Here is a 22,831-nt window from a genome sequence, read left to right as displayed (position 1 = left end):
CCACCCCTAGTCTGGTTTGGATGCCCTTGTAAATGCTCCTATGTTACCTTGGCCTTAGGTTACATTAACACTCATCAGACTATCGCAATCATATATTAAAAAAAAAAAAAAAAAGTCTATCTTTCCCACTAGATTGTGAACTTCTTGAGGTCTTGCATCTCCAGAGCAAGTTTTCAGCCTATGGTAGGTTTTCCATACATTTTTGTTTGTTTGTTTGTTTTTGGTTTGGGCCGTTCTATAACTTTCTTGGCCAATCGACATTTAGTTCTCATCTACATCAACGAGCTGTAGATTTTTGAAAAGTGGTGACAGGTACGTAGGTAACCAACGTTTAGAGCTTGTTTGGTGAATCTTCATCGTCATCATACTTTCTGGACAACGGCCCAAGGATACGGTATGGAACATTCCTTATTCCTTTGGCCCAGATGGCTTTGTTGAGCCTGGCGTCAATGTGTACATCTGGAGTCCCCGTCTCCTTCATTGCAAATTTCCGGATTTCTCTGAGTGCCCGAGAGGCACGCTCCTTGAAACCCATTCCATGGAAGCACCTGTGAATGTTGATGGTGTATTCTCTGGTCACCACCTCGTTGATGGTGAAGCGGCCCTTCTTCTCACCACCCTTCTTTGTGGGAGCCATCCTGCCCTGCCTGGGTTGGAAAGGAATCCATACATGTTTATTAAATGAATAAGTAAGCAAGCAACCTGAATAGGTAACTTATATGAGAGATATGCCATCTGCGTTCTGTCCTCTCACTGGTCTATTTGTTCTGCGCCGGCTGCAAAGAGAGAGAAGGAATCATGCTGGAGACCCTGGGAGGAATTGGAGAGAGCCCTAGAACCGTGTCCCGGGAAACAGATGAGTGCCCGTCTAGTGGTGGCAGCAAGGAGTGAACCAAGATGACACAACCAAAGGGTCCTGTGCATCTGGATGTCTCACCTGCCCTGGATGTCTGAGCAGGGGGCAGAAAGAGGGTCTCCACAAACTGCTGCTGCAGTATCTTCTTCCAAGTCATTCATTTTCTCAATCCCCACTATTCCAGCCTTAGTTCAGTTACTTCCAAGAACATGGGCCTCCCAGCAACAGGGGAAGGAACGTGTAATCCAAGCCCAAATGACACAAACACCAAAATCCCCACCGTCTTTTCCATAGCACGGTTATCTGGATTCAAGAGCCATTTGCCTACGTGGTAACACATCGTTGGCACTTAAACATCTCTGCAGTAAAACCATAGTAAATATTCAAGCCACATTAATCTCCCTTCAAACTGAGGTGACAGCTAGGACTTTATTCCTCATGCAAAGGGATAAATTGCTTTAGAAGACTACTTTTAGGTGTGCCCAGTCTCGTAGAATATATTCTTTTGTTATGATGATTATCCAATGTTTTAATTTTTAATGGGAAATACAAGCACAAGTTCCAAATTTTAAGAAGAAATTGTTTACAGCGAAATTAGGTCTCCCTCTTACCCCTGGCCCATGGCTTCCAAATTCCCACCTCTACAGCAACCAACTTCCTGTATGTCTTGCCAGAGACGTTTGATGCATTTATGTTGGCATGAATACACCTGTGCACATGTAGAACACACGCATGTACTGAATTGATTTCTCAATAGGGTATGGACTCTATCTGGACTCTGTTTTAAACTGAGGCCACAGATTTCCTTATCCTCTTGCCATTCCTGGCGTCTGTGACATAATGAAGCACAAAGGTTGGGGACATGCACTTGGCCTCACCTGCACCATCCCGGCTGCTGCCTCTCCGCAGTCAGCAGACGGCTGTGGTGAGCATCTCTTCCACTAGTCAGGAGGTAACCCATTTTGCTGCCTACTTCCAATTTAGCCCCAATGCCAAGAAAGTAGGGCAATGTCTTCGTATTTTCTAAATCAAACACATCTTTTCAACTAAAAGAGAAATATGCCACAGAAGAGTTTCAAAATTGAGGTCTGTTTTGAAATCTTCAAGCAAAGCAGCAAAATGATGAAGTTGACAGACATCTGGAACACAGGTGGTAAAAACGAAGAAAATCACAACAAAAACCATATGCCTCAAAGGATGGATCAACACCAAAGAGAAAAGACGAGCAGGAATACTAACATTTCAACCCCCTCCTTGTGGAGGGCATAGAAATGCTCAGTTTTCGTCTCTTTAAAGCAACCTTGCCTGTTCCCTCTTTGTAATAATTGGATTGCATCCATTTACCTTCCATTTCACTTTATTCACTCAGTTCTCAGCCAGCCCCATCAGCCTGAAGGGCCAGCCTGGATGTGCACATCTTTCCATCATGACCATCGTGGGCTGGCAATGGGTTTGCCTTCCTCCCTTCCCTGAGGAGTACATGAGGGATTTGCTCTGGATCAGCCCGTCAACTGCTGTTCACGGATTGCCGGCTCTGCATGGCCAGACTTTTAGATAGGGGCAGGTTCCTGCTCTAGTTGGGTTGACGTTATATAAAGAGGTCGGGGCCGTAGATTCTTTAACAGGGAAAGAAATGGCCAGGCTCACATACAAGGTAGGAGAAAAAAAAGTTGCACGAATGTGATACAGTTCAGGAAGGAGATTGTTGCAAACACTTAGAGCTGGAACTAAGACCTGAAATGAGGGGGACCTCTCTGGTGGTCCAGTGGGTAAGACTCCACTCTTCCACTGCCGGGGGCATGGGTTCGATCCCTGGTCAGGGAACGAAGGTCCCTCATGCTTCTCGGGGCGGCCAATAAATAAATAAAAATGAAAATGTAAAATTAAAAAAAAAAGACATGAAATGAGGGTAGAGCAAGGCCGGGGCACAAATCTTTCTTGCATGGGAAGTTTCTCAGAGTCACTGATTAAAATTTGCCATCATGATTGTTTTTTGCGATTGCTGTTATTCCCATGAATGTGGGCATCGTTCTGTGCTTACAGATGCCTGTCTTTGTATTTACCTTCAAGGTTTGGGCATCAAAGGTGTAAAAATACTGTGTGGGGAAAAGGGAGTGGAAGGGAGCTGAATTCAAGGGCAATTTTAAAGCAAAGGGAAAGCTCTGGAGTTGGGTAGAGCAGCCAATCCTGCTGCCTGATAAACTGGGTGAGGCAGCGGCTGTGGAAGCTAAAAAGAGCCTGGAGTGGGAGGCTGTGATGCGCCCACTGGCTGCGACACCTCAAGGGAGACTTTAGAGATGAGGGGGCTTCCTCTTTGAATCCGAGAAATGGGAGTTTTTCTCTCAAGGCACCTTTCAGCAAGTGGACCCTCCTCTCAACTGTTTATAATCTGGTAGGGACCTGACATGGATAAAACACTGGATTTCTTTCACTGTCCCTAAAAGAAGCAGGAAATCTTGAATATTTTCAATAAAACTTTAAATAGAGGCTTTTCTTTTTCATGTGTTTGCTTGAGTTCTTAGCTATGTGAGTGGTTGACGGGAAGGCAAACAATGGTAGTTCTGAGATGGGAGCGTCACTGTCAGAGGAGGCATTTTTTAGAAAACCATCTTTGACCTCCTCAGTGAGCTGTTAGGACATCAGCTGCAGTGGCTCCAGCATAGATAGAGAGCACAGTTGTGTTGGGATTCTGGCCAAAGGAGAACCTAACCTTTACTACTCGCATCCAAAGGGCTGGGCAGTATAACACTTATGGCGAGTAACAGAATCAGAATCTCTGTATCACCCGTAACACTCGGACGTAATATCCACTTCCATAAATAAGAACTGAATAAACAGATCACACATAAAAAGGGAACTTGAGTAAAGTACAATGAGCACAACCTCCTAAATGAGCCCTTGTCAATTTACACCCTGATTATTACAAAATGTGAATAAAGTATTCAGATTTATTTTTGCTGTGCTGGTTAGCAACGTCCGGGAGTAAATACGCATCGTCATCATGTTCATTCAGAATGAGCGTCTGAAAGGAAGTACTGTGCACTGGGAACAAAACCAACTGCAGGAGAAGTGAGGCTGGTAAGAGATGAGGCTGGCTTCCTGCAAGGTGCGTTGAAACAATTTTTTATATATAAACACACCCATTCGTTCACACCCCAAACACACTTCTAGTATCCTTCTGCCAAAACACTTCGGATCTGCTTCGTTTTGATTCTGATGGTATTTCCAAGACATATATTGAGGCAGGGAAGTGCTGCACTGAGAAACTGTCTCATGGTCACTTGTGTTGAGGCTGATCTTTTTTTTTTTGAAATAATGTTTTTTTTAGCATATATATATATTTTTAAATTAATTAATTACTTTTGTTTTTGGCTGTGTTGGGTCTTCATTGCTGCACGCGGGCTTTCTCTAGTTGCAGCGAACGGGGGCTGCTCTTCATTGTGGTGCACGATCCTCTCATTGCAGTGTCTTCTCTTGTTGCGGAGCACAGGTTCTAGGAGCGCAGGCTTCAGTAGTTGTGGCACGGGGCTCAGTAGTTGTGGCTCATGGGCTCTAGAGCACAGGCTCAGTAGTTGTGGTGCACAGGCTTAGTTGCTCCGCGGCATGTGGGATCTTCCTGGACCAGGGCTCAAACCTGTGTCCCCTGCATTGGCAGGCGGATTCTTAACCACTGCGCCACCAGGGAAGTCCCGAGGCTGATCTTAATAAGCTTAGATTGTGTGATTTAATAGTCTATTATGTAAATAGAACTACTACTAGACATAGTCCTCGACATTTTGAGGTAGTAATAGTATTCATATAGAAAGCATGATTTTACAAAGTATTTCCATCCACAGCCACTGGCTCTGTGCCTTACTCTTCTTATCTCAAAAACAGAAGTTATAATAAGGGCTTACTTAAGATGACCCAGTAAGTGGAGGATTCAGGTCCTACTAGTGCGAAGCCTGCGCTCTTACTTGAAAAAAGAAGTCATTACTTCAGTGTGAAAATAACCAGAGCTTCACTGAGATCCTGGCACTTTCAAAACACTCAATAAATATTTGTAAGTGAACGAATGATTGAATGAATGAACAAATGAATGCTGCGTTGTAAAAAGGAGTCCTAGAGATCGCTCCCTGCATTTTCGGGTTCACAAAATAGTATGAATTTCATTGTAACAGACTTTATCATCAATTCTTTCCTTTTAAGAAACAATTTTGACAAAGTTACAGCATTATTGGACTAATGCTCTCTGATTATTCATGCTTTGTCACTCTCAAGTTCACTACGGAATAGGTTACTACAGTACTAAGAATAATAGTGCCATCTAGTGACCCTTCTAGTTATTGTCTCTAAGAGTGCATATGACAACATCGCCTGCTCTGAAAACGATTGACCCGAGATTAAGTACAGAGTGATGTATGCAATTTGTAATCTTCCCCATTTTTCTGTCCAAGAAAATTTTCCCCAAAATTTCAGTATGTGATAAACTTTCTCATCCTCGTTCATATTTCCCAGATGACAGAGCCTATTCACACCAGATCTTTCAGTAGTTTATATATGTATATTCCAAATAATGTTTTTTATCTTTTAAGACCCTTCATTTTTTTTTAGACCTTTCAATTTTGAGATGCAACATTGATGCAATTATTTTTAAGGATAAACTATTGAATATATACATTGATTGTAAGACATTTTGTTTTCAAAAACACTAAAATGTTAAAAAAATTACAATCAAGAAAATTCTTATTCAAGTATTTATTCATATATATGCTGAATTTAAAACTTCATTTTTATGCAATTATTTTATCAGGAAAGATGATTCATTAAATGTATAACTAAACATAATTTCAATTTTATAAATATTAATGGCTTTCATATATATGATATATAGTATACATACATTTATAAATGAGAAAAAGATGTTGATCAGGCTACAGGTATTATCTAATTAGGAAATTATAGGTTTAATGAGAAGCACCCACACTCAAAAAGCTTAAAAGCTAGTCAAGCTCAGACACTGTGTACTTTATATATAAAGTTGAGCAAGTGGGATAACGTCTATAACTCAGTATTCTCACCTGTAAAATGGGATAATAATGCCTACCTTATCCACCTCCTAGAGTTTTGAGGATCAAATGCAATAATGAATGCTTTTAAAATTCCTGTACAATGGTAAGAAACCAGTGGTGTTACTTTCAATAATTACTTTTCTGAGAGGGCAGGTTCAGGAGCTCGACTGACTGGACTCAAATTATGGTCCCATTGGTTCCTACCTGTGTAACCTGGGGAAGTTACTTCTCTGTGCCTCAGTGCTTTATCTGTAGAACAAGGATAATTAAAACAAAAGAAAACAAAAACCTACCTCAAAGGCCAGTAGTGTACATGCTTAGTACAGAGCAACCATTCAGCATAGTTTTAAATACCTGAGTACAAACACACATTCCAATTGTGTTGGCCAAGGCATCAATTGTCAATTTTAGAGATCATTACTAAGTTGTTCTCAAAAAAGGAAAGATACTAAAATAGAGTCTTCATCATCATCAGTAATATTTATTGAACCAGAGAGGAAAAAGGTCCTAGCTGAGGTGCCTTATAGTACATGCTGGATTCCACTACTCTCTTTATAGATACCATGGATGAAACAGAATGGGTTACGTCAGGTCAACATAAGGCATTCAAGAGACAGTTTTTCTTGTTTTTAATCTTGAAAACTTTTTCAACCTCCCAATCTTCTCAAATCTGCCTTTAAGCAGAGCAAAAGAATAAATGCAGTTAAAATGATGCCAGAGAGCTGGTGACAAGAAAAGGCTGGAACAGAGTAAATAGGTCAGGCAGCAGAGCCACCTGTGCGACCATCTGGAGACCAAGCCACCCTCTTGACTTGCCTGGACCATAGTGATAGCCTCCTAACTGGAAGTCTTCTTGCTGCTACTCTTGCCCTCCATTCTATACTCAGCAGCAAGGTTGAGTTTTTAAAACATAATTCACATTTCTTCCCTGCCCAAAGCCCGGATTTTGCACGTAGACCACGCAGCAAACACCATCCTTATGTCCTTCCCTTGAGCTCTCCCAGTGCTTCCGCCAGCACCTGCCTTGGAAGGACCGTCCCCTGTGAGTGGAACATCCTCCCTGACCTCCACACGGGGACCCTCTTCTCATGATTCAGATCTCACCTCAGAGGCCCTCTCTGCACTTGCTCAAGTTCTGTGTCCCACGATACTTAGAGGTGCCTTCCTGATCTCCCACTAAGGAGCTGAGCCCCAGGAGGGTGGCGTCCTTGTTTGTCCTGCCCCCCCAGTTATCCCCAACAGAGAACAGTGCCTGGCACATAACAGGTGACTGGTAAGTATTTGTTAATGACAGTCAAGATGATCCCAGTACGCTTCCCCTTCTCCTCCTACACACGGTGATTCTGGTTTTGACACTGCATGTGACTTTACACTTGGAAGTAGAAAAGGGAGCCAGATGTGGATTCTTATTGTTGTGGGACCTCGGGACAGGTGCTTTGGCTGTTCTAAACTTCAGCTCTCATATGAAAAGCAGGGATATTACTTGCCCTACTTACCTCATGGGCGGTGAGGATTAGGTCATAAGTGCGAAAGCTCTTATGAACTGCAAAGCACTTCTCTTCTACTAGACCACGAGAGTGGAACTGCTCTTTTTAAAGATGATGAAAAACCTAGAAAAATTAATTGATAGCAAGGATTTGCCTACCACAGCAAGCTCGGAAGCACAAATGTTAAACGACGTGTAAATGCATCGATTTTAAGGAGATAGAATATCAAGAGGGAATAGGTGTTGAACAACGTTGGGAAACTCTTTTTTTAAATGGATTTTTTTCTTTTTTTATGTTTTTCTCTCCTACTTCTCATATTGCTTGGCCTTGAGGATGTTAAGCGAGCTCATAGCAGCCTTGTCTGTATGGTTTTCAGACCTTCCATCCAGTCTACACTCTACACTATGTGAACCACCTTCCAACTGAAGGCGGTTGGAAGATTATATTGCTTATAATCTTTGGTCCTCTATTTTTCACCTGGATAGAATTTTCTGAAATTCTGTCCCAACAATCAATGTCCCCAAGTTATTTTAAATTTCAATAATGACTACAAAACTATGTTAGAATGTAATGGAAATATCTTGACCTTTTAGGCATTTGGGGCTTTTCAGAGACAGCACAGTGGTCCCAGAATCCACACTCTGGAGTGGGGTGCCCTGGCCTGGAGTCCCAGCTCTGACAGAGACTCAGATCAATCACTTGACTCCCTGGTGCTCAGTTCTTCCCCTTGAAATACAGGGCTAATAAAATTCTATCCCACAAGGGTGCTGGGAAGAGTCAATGAAAATCGTCTACATGCAATGCTTTACACACTGTAAATGTTCAATAATAACTATTCTTTTCTTCAGAATTTTGCCTCATGTTCCTAGACTCAAATCAGTAAAACATTCAGTGCTTTCTCAGATACATTCTATATTTATCATTCAATAATTTAAACATCTGACTTACCAGAAGCATGAAAGAAACTAAGGTACAACCAGTTTTTACTGTATAATGATGTTATTTAACTTATACTGAAGAACACTGTCCCATACATGTGAACAATCAGTTTTACTATGGAATCTGAATTATACGAACTTGAAAATCTAAAAAAAGGACTACCCCCAACTACCAGTTATTTCCACTTTCCATTATATTACATCTGAGTCAGCGTAATCTTTATTTCAAAATAGCATTTTTATTATATAAAAATGTAAAAATCCAGCAAAACCAGAAATACCGGATATATTTTCCTGGGCTTTCACATTTGTTGATTTTTATTCGCAATGCTTTTTCTCAATACAATTTACAACCTCATCCCCATTTGCAGTCTGATTATACAAGTGCTAAGTGGCAGAAAGGTCTAGAATAAATACACCGAAAAAGAGGCAAAGCTGTGAAACTAAGTTGCATGCAACAGGTCTATGAGGGGGGAAGTGTCTGGGAAATAAAACAGAGTAAGACAAAGTAATTGGAAAGTCTTAGCTCAAGTTCTTCTCAATCATCTTTGTCTTTTGCTCCATGTTTAAGGATGCGCGTGAACTCAATGTAATTGAAATTCCCCTTTTTGTCAATAGGTGCTTCTCTATATAGCTCATCCACTTCCTCATCTGTAAACCGATCTCCCATCGTGGTCAGCAGCTCTCGCAGGTAATCCTCCTGAATGGTGCCTGGAAGGCAGCAGAAAAAGGGGAGTTGCAAACACTTCCCGGCACTTTAATGATTTGGTTCTCAACTACGTCAATCTTACAAGATATTTCAGAACATACATATTTACCTGAACAATATAAAGCAATATATAACCATAACCTTATCTTTTACTATTATTTTTAGAGTTCTTTATTAATATTAGATTAAATCATTTATAAAGTCAGTTAGTAGATCATACGCTTACAAAATTAATTTGAAGCGAGTATTTTCCAGAGGAGAAAAAAAATACCTTGTATTTCAGAGATATTAAAAAAAAAAAAAAGGCAGATACCCAGAACAAAAGGGCAGCGTTGCCAAGACCAAACGTGCACGAAGGACGGTGCAGTTTTAATAGGTAGCAAGGGGGAAGCAGGAAGGAGGATGCGAGGTGTATGTGAGGAGGCGATGCGCGTGGCTGAGCAGCGGGTTAACGCAGAAGCAAAGGGGAAAACGAGAGAAATCAGAAAACGGAACAGCAGGGCTTTCTTCACACATTTTTAAATAATAAGGGAAAAAACCCGAAGATTTTAATTGTCCAAGTTAGTTAACTATACTTTCTGGTGAAACTTAAAGTTTCTTGAAGCAGTATATTGTCTAAGAAACACTATTTAAAAGAAAATTCTCCCTTTGGCTTCCAGGAAGCTCAGAACCAGATTCAAAGATTAACACCACAAACCGTGTAGCTTTATGACCTACCCTGTGTTCTAGCCATTCTTGGTCGACTGTCCTATCGTAAATGATAGTTTCCCTCTACTCATTTTTAAAAATTTATATTTTGCTAATCTTTCTCATTCCCTAAAAAGTGTTTCACATAGTCTGGAATGAGGCTGGGCATAAACAAAGAGTGCTCACCAGTTGCTTCTTCATCAAAGCAAGCAAAAGCGTTTCTGATGACATCTTCTGGGTCTGTGCCATTCAGCTTCTCCCCAAACATGGTAAGGAACATGGTGAAGTTTATGGGCCCCGGAGCCTCATTCATCATGGCTTCGAGGTACGCATCGGTTGGATTCTTCCCTAGAAAATCGCACATTTTAACATTTAAGGACGAAGAACTCATTTCAATAAATAATTATTCTGTTATTGTTATGTTCCCCAACATATTTTTAAAAGTTACATCACCATCACACAAAACTAATATTTCAATTAACTTACATTAAGAACTTTAAAAAAGACAATTTTTAACAACATAAAAAAATCTTTGATACATCATAAATAAAATGCATTCTGGGCTTAGGTTGAATACTGTCCATTCACTGATACTTCCTGCAACTTTCCCTTCACTATTTTTCATTAAAAATAAAACACACACATGAAACTATGAACCAGGTAATGCCACATTACTACATCTTGAATGCTGATAACATTAAAGACCCATCAGGGCATTTCAATACTGGTTGTTTAAAAAATCTAAATATTCATATTTCTAACTGCAGTAAGTTGCCTATAATTGTTATGCTTCAATTTATTTATAAGTTGGTCATTTAAGTTGAAACTATTAGGTTGGTTTAGAACTGGGAGCTCATTTTATTTATTATTTAAAATTAATTAATTAATCAATCTGTTTATTATTTATTTATGGCTGCATTGGGTCTTCGTTGCTGCGCATGGGCTTTCTCTAGTTGCGGCGAGCGGGGGCTACTCTTCATTGTGGTGCGCGGGCTTCTCATTGCGGTGGCTTCTCTTGTTGCGGAGCACAGGCTCTAGGCACGCGGGCTTCAGTAGTGTGGCACGTGGGCTCTAGAGTGCAGGTTCAGTAGTTGTGGTACATGGGCTTAGTTGCTCCGTGGCATGTGGGATCTTCTTGGACAAGGGCTCAAATTCGTGTCCCCTGCACTGGCAGGCGGATTCTCAACCACTGCACCACCAGGGAAGTCCCTGGGAGCTCATTTTAAACAATGTTATGTTCTATTTGGTTGTCAGACATATCCCCAGATGCTGTTTACTTGTATTGCTGAAATATAGTCTTGTTTAGTATTGTTCATGATGGGAAACCTTAATCTCAGTTCCAACCAAGGACACTTCTCCCTCTTCTGGTATGGTGGTGAGGGAACTCCCCTGACCCCCCCTTCGAAGTTGGGAGAAATTCCCCTGGAATGGCCACATATGGTGGGAGTAACAAAGAGCTTCTCTTTGTCCTGGCATGTGTGAGGTCCACATGGTGCAGAAAAGCAGCACTGAATGAAGGGCCTGGAATAGTGGGTTTGAATCCCAGTTCTGCCACTGACTGTGTGCCCTGGGACAAGGTGGAAACTGTCTAGGGTTTAATGGTCTAGTTAAACTTGGTATCTGAAAGGTCCCTTCCAACATTAAGTTTGTATGATTCTCCATGAAAAGAGCATCCATGTCAGCATCTCACTGTTATACCCAACTAAGTGCTAATGACAGTCAAATCTAGAATTATGGTTCATATGTAAGTTTTACTCCCAGGAATCTGGGTGAAATTTAAGTGCCAAGTTGGCATCTGTCTTCCTGCATTACAACCTTCACTCATTAGACCTATTCAACATATCGATACAAAATTAACCCAAAATTAATCTCAAGATTCTTCGAGTTAGTGAAAGTAGCTAAAAAGGACTACTTTTCTACCTCCAGATTTAACCCGATTCTCTTGCAGCAATTTTTGGGGGTAAAAAGTGTAACCCAAAGATGTCAAGAGAACATGGGTACGAAAAAGACACAGGGATTTAAAATGAATTGGCTTAGGCTAAGCACCTATGGACCCATTCAAGGCATCTAATATAATTTGTTGATTTAAAAGGTAAATATGTATCTCTAAAGGCATGGCATTCCCCAAAATGGAAGTTCCCAAAAGTCTCTTACTCTACCATCACTCATTCATCCAACAAAAATTAACTGAGCATCTACTAGGACCAGGGGATAGGCTTGAGTGTTTGATCTTTGTAATACAACTCAGGCCTGCAATTCTCCTTGGTGGCCTTCTTCAGTAGTGACCTGCTCCCCAAAGGACACTTAGTACTTAGCTATTCAGAGTGTGGAAAACACTGGGATCCACCCCACCTGCAAGTCAACGAGTCAGATCAGTATCTTGACTCAACTCTCACTCTGAATAAAGGCAATGTTGCAAAATGTTAACAGCTCGTGAATCTGAGTAAAGGATGGATGCGTGTTCATTACACGGTTCTTTCAACTTTTTATAGGCTTAAAAAATTTCAAAATAACACACTAGGAGAAAAAAATAACAGAGACGAACAAAATCATGTGGTTACTAAAAAGAAAAAGGTAACAAAATTCTCTTTGTCCTCTGGCCCTTGAACTGCCCTTTCTGGCTCATGGTCAGACACAGAAACGTTAGAGTGCAGAGCCTACCTGTGGGTCATCCCTGACTTGTGCCCCCTTCCCTGCTCGTCATTCTGGCCTACCAAGAACCCCCTGACTTGATACTCCTTTCTTCCAACTGTAAAATCAGTGCCAATTCAGGCAGGACATGGAGGACTTTCCCCTCTTTCCTTAAGGTCAAAATAAGAAAATCATATAAGGAACAGTAAATTAACACCGACATAGCCAGAATGACAAAGGGCAGTTTATGTTTGCTTTAAATCCTGTATCTTTAAATGAAATATTGCCATTTGCAGCAACATGGATGGGTCTAGAGATTATCATACTAAGTGAAGTAAGTCAGGCAGGCAAAGACAAATGTTACATATCACTTGTATGTGGAGTCTAAAAAAAAAATTATAAATCAACTTATTTACAAAACAGAAACAGACTCACAGACATAGAAAACAAACTTATGGTTACCAAAGGGGAAAGCTGTGGGGGGAGGGATAAATTAGGGGTTTGGGATTAACAGATACACATCACTATACAAAAAATAGATAAACAACAGGATTTACTGCATAGCACAAGTAACTATACTTAATATCTTGTAATAAATCTACAGTGGAAAAGAATCTGAAGCTGTACACCTGAAACTAACACAATATTGTAAATCAACTATAGCTAAATAAATGTGTAAAAATAAATCGATAAATCTTCTATCTTTACATTTTATTTTCTTTAATTATAAAAAAAATATATAAATTGTGGAAGCCCCCTTCCCTGTGTTCCCTTTTTTTAGGAGCACTGCCCTTCCTCCCTGAGATGGTCGTTATCACTTATGACCGTCACCTCTGTCATATAACCTGTCCTCAACTTTTATTACTTAATACATTATATTATTGTCCACACTTTTTGTTTAAGATTCTGGTATCTTGCCATCTAGTCGTCCCCTGGCTTTTCACCTTGTAGACCTATCATATTTAGCTAACAGGAATGGAAGCCTGCCTAGCCACAGTGGCAGCCAGGTCCCCACCCCTGAAGGCGTATCCTCTTATGATGGGCCAAGCCTCAGTATGGTGCCTCCCACCCAACATCTCTCAAGAGGCCTTTGAGACCAGGAGATTAATATCTGTACATCACACAAAAAATAATTCATAAAACGCTAATTATTTTGGGGAATATTAAGAACATAAAAGTCTACCTAGAGAAGCAAGCATATCATGCAAGTCTTCCTTGTCGATGAAACCATCTCTGTTCTGATCGATCATGTTGAAGGCCTCCTTGAACTCCTGAATCTGTGACTGGTCAAACATGGCGAACACGTTGGAGGTTGCGCGCTGGGGGCGCTTCTTGGTCTTGGTCTTTGCCTTTTTGCTAGACATGGTGGCGGTTTAATCCTAGAGTTAAAAAGGAACATAAAGCAAAACAGAATGCATAAAAACATAAAGCAAAAAAAAGAATTCACAACACCTAAAGTTAGTGAGAAAAAATATTTCAATGTATTGTAGAATTATTACTTTATTTGGGTGGGAATATACATATAAACTTTATTTCCAATGTCACAATTAAACAGCTAGGACAAAAGCAGTTTTGAAGAAACAGAATAGAAATTATTGATGTGGCTTCATCCCAAACTTCACGAACCTCATTTTTATTAAATGTGAATGAGTTTTAAAGCACATAGCAATAGATCGCATTTACCGAGTGCTACTACGTGCCAAGCACTGTTATGAGGGCAGGGGGCTCCCCTAAAGAGAAAGGCTCCAAAGCGGACATCTTACTTTCACAAGGATTGTCCCATTTAACCCTCACAACAATCCTATGCAGTAGGTACACCTTTTAACTTCATTTTACTACCAATATTGCATAACCTCTCTGAGCCTTGGTTTCTTCCAAAAAATGGTCTGAAAACCAGGGAACCTCACTCGGCCCTCAGTTTTACAGCGAAACACAATATCTACTCTAATGCAAGTGAGAATTAAATGAGATAACATATGCAAAGAGACTAGTATAGTTACTATAAGGTACATGCTCAAAAGGCTCTCATTTAAAAAAAAACATCAATGGGACTTCCCTGGTGGTCCAGTGGATGAGACTCTGCACTCCCAATGCAGAGGGCAGGGCCCAGGTTCGATCCCTGGTCAGGGAACTAGATCCCACATGCATGCCGCAACTAAGAAATCCGCATGCTGCAACTAAAGATCCTGCGTACCACAACTAAATATCCCACATGCCACAACTAAGACCCAGTGCAGCCAAAATAAATAAATATTTTTTTAAAAAAAAATCATCAAAATGTATCTTTAGTCTTGTATCCCTTCTAGCTACATCCTCATTTCCCCTTTCCCTTGACAAAACTTTTAGAATAGTACTCTACTACTCAACTCTCTCCATTTTCTCATCTTCCCAATCACTCCTCAATTCTCCGTAATACACCTTTAGTGGTGGCCCGATACTCTACTGAAAGCCACCAATGTTTTAAATGTCAAAAAGAATGGACACTTCTCATTCCTTTTTTTTTTTTTTGGGCCACCACATGGCTTGCAGGATCTTAGTTTCCCAACCGGGGACTGAACACCCGGGCCCTGGCTGTGAAAGCTCCGAGTCCTAACCACTGACCGCCAGGGAATTCCCTTCTCATTCCATTATTTGCAGTTTTAAATGATGTAAATAAATACAACACAAAAATACTCCTGGCTTTGGAATCAGAAAAATCTTGAGTCTGAATCTCAGCTTCACCATTTCTTGAAAACCCATGGACATCAGAATAATTCTTTGCTCCACTGTCTTTCGTATTCAATGTTCACAACTGCCCTATGAGGTAGGTAATACCTAGGTTAAAAAAAAAAATGGCCCTTGTAAGAGAGGTGTGGCCTCTGTCCTCAGCTCCTGGGAGGTAATCTCTAAGCTCTTAGAATGTTCTGCCTGGTATATCTGGGGTCTTGGGTCACACCAGAGAGTCTAACAATGTGACTTATCATGGGGGCTCTGGGTCAGGTGTTAATCAGCTTGGCCTCTAGAGGAACTGGAGACTGAAGTCAGCCTAGGAGTGGGGACAGTATCTAGGGGACAGAGCCGCAGTAAAAACTATGGCTATGAAGGGTCAAGCAAGCTCTCTGGCAGGCCATACTCCATGCTCACCGCCACGCCTTGCTACCAGGAGAGGTCAACACTGCCCATGGAAAGGACCACTGGAAGCTAAGCATTTGGAATTCTCCTGGACTCCATACCACAAGTCTCTTCCCTTGGTTGACTTTAATCTGAATCCTTTTACTGCAGTAAACCATAACCATAGGTGTAACAGCTTTCAGTGAGTTCTGTAAGTTCTAGCGAATTACTGAACCTGAGGGTCGTCTTGGGGAACGAAACTTGGAATTGGTGGTGTCAGAAATGAGGGTGGCCTTGGGGACTGTTCTCTAACTCTGCAGCCTCGCAGTGTGAAAGCAGGTGACTGGTGAGGGCAGTGGCTGGGCAAGGGAATTCTGTACCTGGGTCTCCCGGACTTCCGGTCTTGGACTTTTAACCTACATTGTTTTAGTTTGTTTGCAGTTTTTTTTTGTTTTTTGCAGTACACAGGCCTCTCACTGTTGAGGCCTCTCACTGTTGCGGCCTCTCCCATTGCGGAGCACAGGCTCCGGACGCGCAGGCTCAGCCGGCCCAGCAGCTCCGCGGCATGTGGGATCTTCCCAGACGCGGGCACGAACCCGTGTCCCCTGCATCAGCAGGTGGACTCAACCACTGCGCCACCAGGGAAGCCCTGTTTGCAGTTTTGAAGCACATCAGCCTTAGAGTCCTTACTTTAACATTTCAACTCCTTCCCCTCCGGGCATACATGGCCTGAGTAAATGTTAATTTCTTCTCCTTCCTGTAACTAGCTAGTCATGTGACCTTAGTTATACTGAAGGTTCAATTGGAGACAGAATGTGGTCCACTAGCAAGGCACTTGACTCTGCTTTAATTCTTCCTCACATTCCAAAACTGCTGGATTAAAATTCTTTCTCATGCTAAAAATTCTATGATTCTATTTCTTCAAGATTCAAAAGATATAAAAGACAGTAGATCTGAAGCCAAGAATTAGTTCTCTCCCTCAGTATCAGCAAACTATGTCTGCAATAGTCATTTAGAAAAACCTCCCAAAGAGAAAATCTTTATTTTAAAAAAATAATCAGTTGTTTCATGCAAACGCTACAGCTAACCCGAAAGTATATTCTATTTAAACATTTTTGAAACTTAGTTGGAGTTCTCCAAGAAGCTGATGCCAAGAAGAGACTGCAGACGCAAGGATCTTTATGACGGAAAATGCCTGGGAGCGAGAATGAGGAGGTAACCCAGTAAGGCTAGAAAAGCCATTATACCGTGAGCAAGTCTGAGCCGCCACTCAAAACCTGTTACAGAGCAGGTATGGCTCAATGAAATGACACCATGATCTCTTTAAAAAGAAAAACAGTTTACGTTTTCTCTGTACTTCATTTAAAACCAGTGCACATTTATATTTGTATATAAATATACAAAGTACACACAGAAAATATCAACTGATAATAAAACCTCAGCTGAAAAGTGAGGCAAGGTTGTTGCAAAACAGTCAATCTAAAGAGAACTCTGGCGCCCAAAGAAACTACCACGCTCTCTGTCCTTACCTTCTGAGATAAATATCTTGGCTTTCTCCACTTTCTCACTTCCCACTCATCACAATCTGGCTTTCTCTTCTCTATTTGCAAGTGCTTTCCAATTGTCAAACCTGGTCTAAGTCTCCTTGGACCATTCTGCTATATTTGACACCATTTTATCCCTCTTCTCTTCAGGCCTCAACAACTCTTGGCCTTGATGAACTGTAACAGTAGAAATGAACTGTCCCAATGGAACGAGAGCCCAAGGTTCCCAGCCTTTAAGACTTTACACTCTAACAAGGGAGACTCCTGAAGATCACATTTAGTTTCAGTAAAATGCTGTATTTGACTCGGTGACACCAACCTCCTCTCAGTTCTATTTCTATGCCTGGTCCTCCTCCATTTTCTTGTTAGGCTCTTATCTTCTCCACTCACTTTAATATTCACGTTTCCGAGTATTCTCACAGTCCATGGCTTATTAAATTCTTTTCACTCTGTGTTCCTTGGATGATCTCATCGGCTCTCACTGTTCTGACAACACCTATGACTCCCATGTCTGTATCCTCAGGGCTGACCCTTCCCTTGAGCTGTGGAATCAAACAGCCAATTGTGCTTGTGAAAGGCACCCATTTTGATATCCCAGACATTCAGAATCAACATGTTAGAAACAAAATTCATTATCTTCCCCTCCTAAACTTTCTCAACTTTCTGTTTCCTGTCAGTTAATGGCACCGTCGTTTACGCCCTCACCAAGCCAAAAACATGCAAGTCATCCCTGACTCATCCCTCTCACTGATGAACCAAGCCTGCCTCTTAAATATTCATCAGACTTGCTCATCTTCCTCATTCTTCTGCCACCACCCTATGCTGGGCCCTCATCACCTCTTTGTGTAGAATATTTCATTGACCAACTAACCAACCTCCTTGCTTTTTGGTCCCCTCTAGACTATCCTTTATCTTCCAGCCAGAGGTGTGTAAAACATGAATACGACCATATCATTCCCTTTTGAGAAATTGTCGGCTCTCCACTGCCTATAGGCCAAAGTACAAGTTCCTGAGCATGACACACACACCTTTCCCTGCTCTAGGATGACCTTTCAGCCTCATCGCTAGCCATTCTCTGCTTTGTACTTTTCCTTCAGCAACACCAAACTATTGGTACTAGTATGTGCCCAAGGCACCATGCAGTTTAACTCATGTATTTGTTCTCGCTATTTTTCTAGCCCCCAAATGCCTTAGGACCAGAGAGAATTAAAAGTCTACTCAACTTACGGCTACTACCATTTGCTGAGTGTCTCCTACGCTAGGTACTCGGGTGCACTAAATTCAACATGCCTGCTTTACACGTGGAGGAACTGAATATCAGAATATGTTATTAAACAACTTGCCCAAGGTCACCTGGTGGCAGAGCTAGAACGCAACGCCATTTGTTAAAGGTGATTTCACCTATATATTTTTTTACCTCATACAATTCTGCTAGTTATTTTTTTTACCACAAAAAATTTCTTAAACTTTCAGTACTTACCAATATAGTCCAACACTGATTTCTGAGCAGCTACTTTCCTCTAAATTTAATTCCTAGTGAAACTCTGTTTTCAAATAAATTCAAACTATGCTGAGGAAACCAATGTATAGACTAGAAGTGCACAGTGGAATGGGAAGAAAATAAGATATGAATGGCCCTCCCTGCAACCGTGCAATTGGGTTTATCACATGGCAGTATTTCCTATCAGTCATGGCTTTGGTTTGGGTAAAGGCTTGAAATCTTTACGTACGACTGTGAAATTACTACTTGACCTATAAATATTAAAGGAAAAAAACCCACCAAACCCCATCTTTAGTTACAAAAAATATCCATTTAGAACACAGCATATAAGGTAACAAATAAGCCTTAACGGGAATAAACAAAAGTCTTACTTCCTCTTCAAAATTTTTATTTCATTATTTTTGTATATTTCTGATGTAGAGTGAACTAAAGGTTATATGTAGTATTTTTAGAGGTTAAAGAAGGGCAGGGATATAGGAATACCGGTATTATAGGTAGTTGTGGTGTCAACATATTTAGGTCATAATCTAAATTTTTGCAAAATCACCTGCTATACTGATGTGCAAATCAAAACATGGGCACTATAATCATTAATAAGCAGAAACTGCTTGTGAACTTCATCCAGCCTATATGGCTTTATTGGAAGCCTGGAAAAGATGCTCATGGAGCATATTCTGTTAGCTACCTAGGAAACATCTAAGTCAGCTAGGTGCTGCTACCACATGGCGGGTAAATATGGCTCTCACAACAGTTAACCTCTGGTTTCGATCTTGGCTGCACATTAGAATCATCTTGGAAGTTTTTTTTTTTTTTTTAAGTCTTTGTTACAATATTGCTTCTGTTTTTTATGTTTTTTGGACAGGAGGCACGTGGGATCTTAGCTCCCTGACCAGGGGTTGAACCCACACCCCCTGCATTGGAAGGCGAAGTCTTAACCACTGGACTGCCAGGGCAAGTCCCATCTTGGAAGTTTTTAAAAAGTGATGTCCAGGTCCTGGTCTAGTACAACTGAAACTGAATGTCTACAGGTGAAGTCTATGAATCTGTATTTTTAAAATGCAGCAGGTGATTCCAATATATAGTGACGGTTGAGAACCACTGAGTTGAACACTTAGAAGGCACTGACCATGGTTCTGAGTTCTTGGCTGATGCCTTGTAATAACAGATTAATAACAGAAAAACAAACACACCGTTTATTAACACGTATACCTCATGTATACATGGGGAGATACCCAGGGAAAATCCAACTCTCAGAGGTGGCTTAGAACTCTGGCTTAAATATCATCTTCAGCTGAAGCCAAAAGAAGAAAGGCATGTGTGGAGGGGAGAGGCTAGGTATGGAAGGTTAAAAAGCACAGTATAAACAAGGGTAAGGCTTCTCTTGTAGATTTAAGTCACTGCCTTCTCCATTAAGATTCTAAAGTTGTCTCCAGAGAGTAACCTTTGTCCTGCCTGGTAGAGAGGGAAAGAAGAACACCTTTGTAAATGTGTGTCCTGCTTTTAGGCACATTGGGGGAGGGCAAAGAGCCTTTCTTGTGTCTGCTTTCTTCTCAATTGCCTTCAGCTCAAAATAATCTTCATGCCAAAGTGGCATATCTTGGGGTGGCATATTCTGCCACCCTTCATAACTAATAGGATATTGTGAAAATAATGGAGTGTGACTTTGTCATAATATTGTAGATGTTGCCAGTTCTACCATGCTCTCTCTCGTATCACTCAATCTGGGGAAAGCCAGCACCAGGTCTACAGGGTACTATACACAACTCCACGGAGAGGTCCATGTGGCAGGGAACTGAGGCCTCCTGCCAACAGCCAGCACCAACTTGCCAGCCAGGTGAGTCAGCCATCTTGGAGGTTGATCCTCTTTCAAATGACTGCAAACCCAGCTGACATCTGGACTGCAACTCCAGGAGATCCTGAGCCAGACCAGAGCTGCCCAGCTAAGTTGCCCTGCAATTCCTGACCCTCAGAAGCTCTTTATTGTTTTCTTAAGGTGCTAAGTTTGGGGGTAATTTGTTATATAGCTACAGAAAACTAATAAAGCCGTTGTGTTTCCTTGGCATCTTTAATATTCAATAGGGCAATGCCTTTATTTCAGAATTATAGCCAAAGAATTTTTAAAACCTCAAAGGGGCCACAGCCAAGTTTGCACTGTGTAGGGAAATTTTCTATTCCTGGTTAGCAAATTTTAATTCCTTTTATTCGATTTCTCTCCAAGTTCTGTGGGTTCCTCTTTTAAGTGCAACAGAGTCACCCCTTCTTCAACATTCCCATCACCCCCTGGATATGACTCCACAAAATATGGCTTTTCTCTATGGTTTACCCATGGTTCAACATAAACTCCACTGGACTCTTCCCAAGAAATCCAGAACAAAAAGTACCTGGAACAAAGAGTACTAATAAGAGTGCTAAATATGTGCTAGGCACTGGTCTAAGCATTTCATATGTATTAATATATGTAATTCTCACAACAACTTATTACATAGGCACTGTTATTATCCCCATTTCTCAAATGAAAAATTAGGGCAAAGAGAAAAAATAATCTGTCTACAGCCACAGCTAGAAAAACGTAGAGCTTAGACGCAGGATCATACTCAGGAAGTCTAGCCCAGAGCTTGCACCACTAGCTCCGAACATCCTGCATGTAGGCGGCAGAATTTCTCCACCATGAAAATGTGGAGAGCTGGTTGGGGTAAGAAGCAAAGCCACCACATCTAAAGTGCGGAACGGGGAAGAAAGACCCCAAAGCTGCCGGCAATGAAAATCATCCCTAGATATATGCTGTCTTCGAATCTTGGGAGAGGGACAACCGGCTCCATTTAGGGGAGCCCAGTCCTTTTATCTTTCCTAAGCCCAGCAACCCTCACCTGGGACCTGTCCTTCCGAAGCTGCAGTTCCTCTTTTCCACACTGAGTCTCATTAAAGCATAAATGCGTATCGAGTAGGTCATCACAGAAGCTGTTTTATTCAACAGAGCCAGAACAAACAAGAAGCCGTGCACTTAACCATGAGGAACGTCCACCTAATGCTCAGAGAAAATGGGTGGCAGCAGGTGAACCCCTCAAGTGACCTTGGTCAAATTATCTCACCTCGCTGGGTTTCAATTATAAATCGAAAGATAACCTATAAGTTTCTTTTGAATTCTAAAATGCTACAATTCTTTTCTTACCAAAGGACCACTGCAAATCCGTCCGAAACCAAGGCTGCCAAACTGATCCTCTAAACACCCCTTTCTTCATCTCACTCCCTTAGTGAAGAATCCAAAATGACTCCCGAATGTCTCTTACATAATCTTTCATTTCTCATCAAGTTTGCAAGACATCCGTGAAACGGCCCCACTGATCTACCTATTTCCAACTATTATTCATTACAGTTCTGTTCCGTTCGGGCTGGTCTCCTTTTCACACGACACAATTCACACCTTTTGAGCTTTTGGTCTTGTTACCTCCTACCACAGATACAGCCAGAAATACTAAGTTCTCCCCACCAGGGCTAAGTCCAAGGCCTTCAATGAGGTCACGATTCTCTTTTTCAGAAAACCTTTCCTGATTTTTGCTATTTGTCCTCTTCTTCAGTCAGCACGAATGAAGTAAATCTTTACAAGATGCAAGGTGCTGCGAAGAGTCACAACTCCTTTGGAAATCGTTACATTTAGCCGGTATCAACTCGGCGCTCCGGGCAAGAACCACGCACCAGCGGACCCCTGTGCCCCCAAAGCATCCAGCCCTGTGGGCTAAGCAGACACCCAAACCCACCGACCGGGCCGGCGGGGAGCGGGGCTGCGGCCGCCGAGGCGCCAGGTGTGTGAAGCCGTCGGGTGACGCAGCGCAGGGGACAGGCCGACTCAGCCAGCAGGGCAGTTCCCCAGCCCGGTTCCATCTGCCCCAGCCTCCCGTACCCTCGACGTCCAGGGCTGGGCTGGCCGCGGCCGGACCTCCTCGCCAACCTTCCCTGCCCCACCGACAGGTCCCGCAGTCCCCGCCCCGCCCCGCCCGCCCGCCCCCCGGCCGGCCGGCCGGCACACTGGCCGGGGTCTGGCGGCGGCGAGAGGTCGGAGGGGCGGGGCACCTGGCCGGCCCCAGGTGTGTCGCGCGCGGGGGGCGAACGCCACTCACCGCGGCCGGACACCAGCACCAGAAGCCGGACTGCCTGCTCGAGACGAACGAGGCGAAGAACGCGGAACTGGAGCTGGGATGTAGCGTTAGAGCGGCGACACCCGCACTTCCTGCCTCGGGAGGCGGACCGGAAGTCGCACCGGAAGTCGAGGCGGGATCCAACCCTGGGTGGAGGGATGCGCTGCGGTTCTCGCTCCGCTCGAGGCCGAGTCCACCTTGTCC

At 42.2% G+C, this 22,831-nt stretch overlaps 2 protein-coding genes across 2 annotated transcripts; both read right to left on the bottom strand.

Moving 5' to 3' along the window:
• Positions 1–331: 331 nt before the first annotated feature.
• On the bottom strand, positions 332–637 carry LOC309970521 (large ribosomal subunit protein eL31-like; the record flags this gene model as incomplete). Its single annotated transcript, XM_082852957.1, has 1 exon — positions 332–637. One exon carries the CDS (start codon positions 635–637, stop codon positions 332–334), a length of 306 nt encoding a protein of 101 aa, XP_082709083.1.
• Positions 638–8,534: 7,897 nt separating this feature from the next.
• On the bottom strand, positions 8,535–22,735 carry LOC309970789 (myosin regulatory light chain 12B). Its single transcript, XM_082853407.1, has 4 exons — positions 22,610–22,735; positions 13,543–13,738; positions 9,915–10,076; positions 8,535–9,043 (listed from the first exon to the last, which is right to left on the bottom strand). Exons 2-4 carry the CDS (start codon positions 13,721–13,723, stop codon positions 8,871–8,873), a joined length of 516 nt encoding a protein of 171 aa, XP_082709533.1. The 5' UTR covers positions 13,724–13,738; positions 22,610–22,735; the 3' UTR covers positions 8,535–8,870.
• Between the last annotated feature and the right edge of the window lie 96 nt (positions 22,736–22,831).

The sequence above is a fragment of the Leucopleurus acutus genome (assembly GCF_964270905.1).
Source record: "Leucopleurus acutus genome assembly, chromosome: 13".
In the NCBI taxonomy this organism is placed as follows: domain Eukaryota; kingdom Metazoa; phylum Chordata; class Mammalia; order Artiodactyla; family Delphinidae; genus Leucopleurus; species Leucopleurus acutus.
This window is presented reverse-complemented; position numbering and strand designations above follow the sequence as displayed.

Bases quoted from the DNA above. Each gene is read 5' to 3' on its own strand.
- LOC309970789 (XM_082853407.1), bottom strand. From the start codon at position 13,723: ATGTCTAGCAAAAAGGCAAAGACCAAGACCAAGAAGCGCCCCCAGCGC. The intron at 10,077-13,542 runs GTAGACTTTTAT...GCGATTTTCTAG, and splicing joins TGATATGCTTGCTTCTCTAG to GGAAGAATCCAACCGATGCG. The intron at 9,044-9,914 runs GTGAGCACTCTT...GCTGCCTTCCAG, and splicing joins CTTTGATGAAGAAGCAACTG to GCACCATTCAGGAGGATTAC.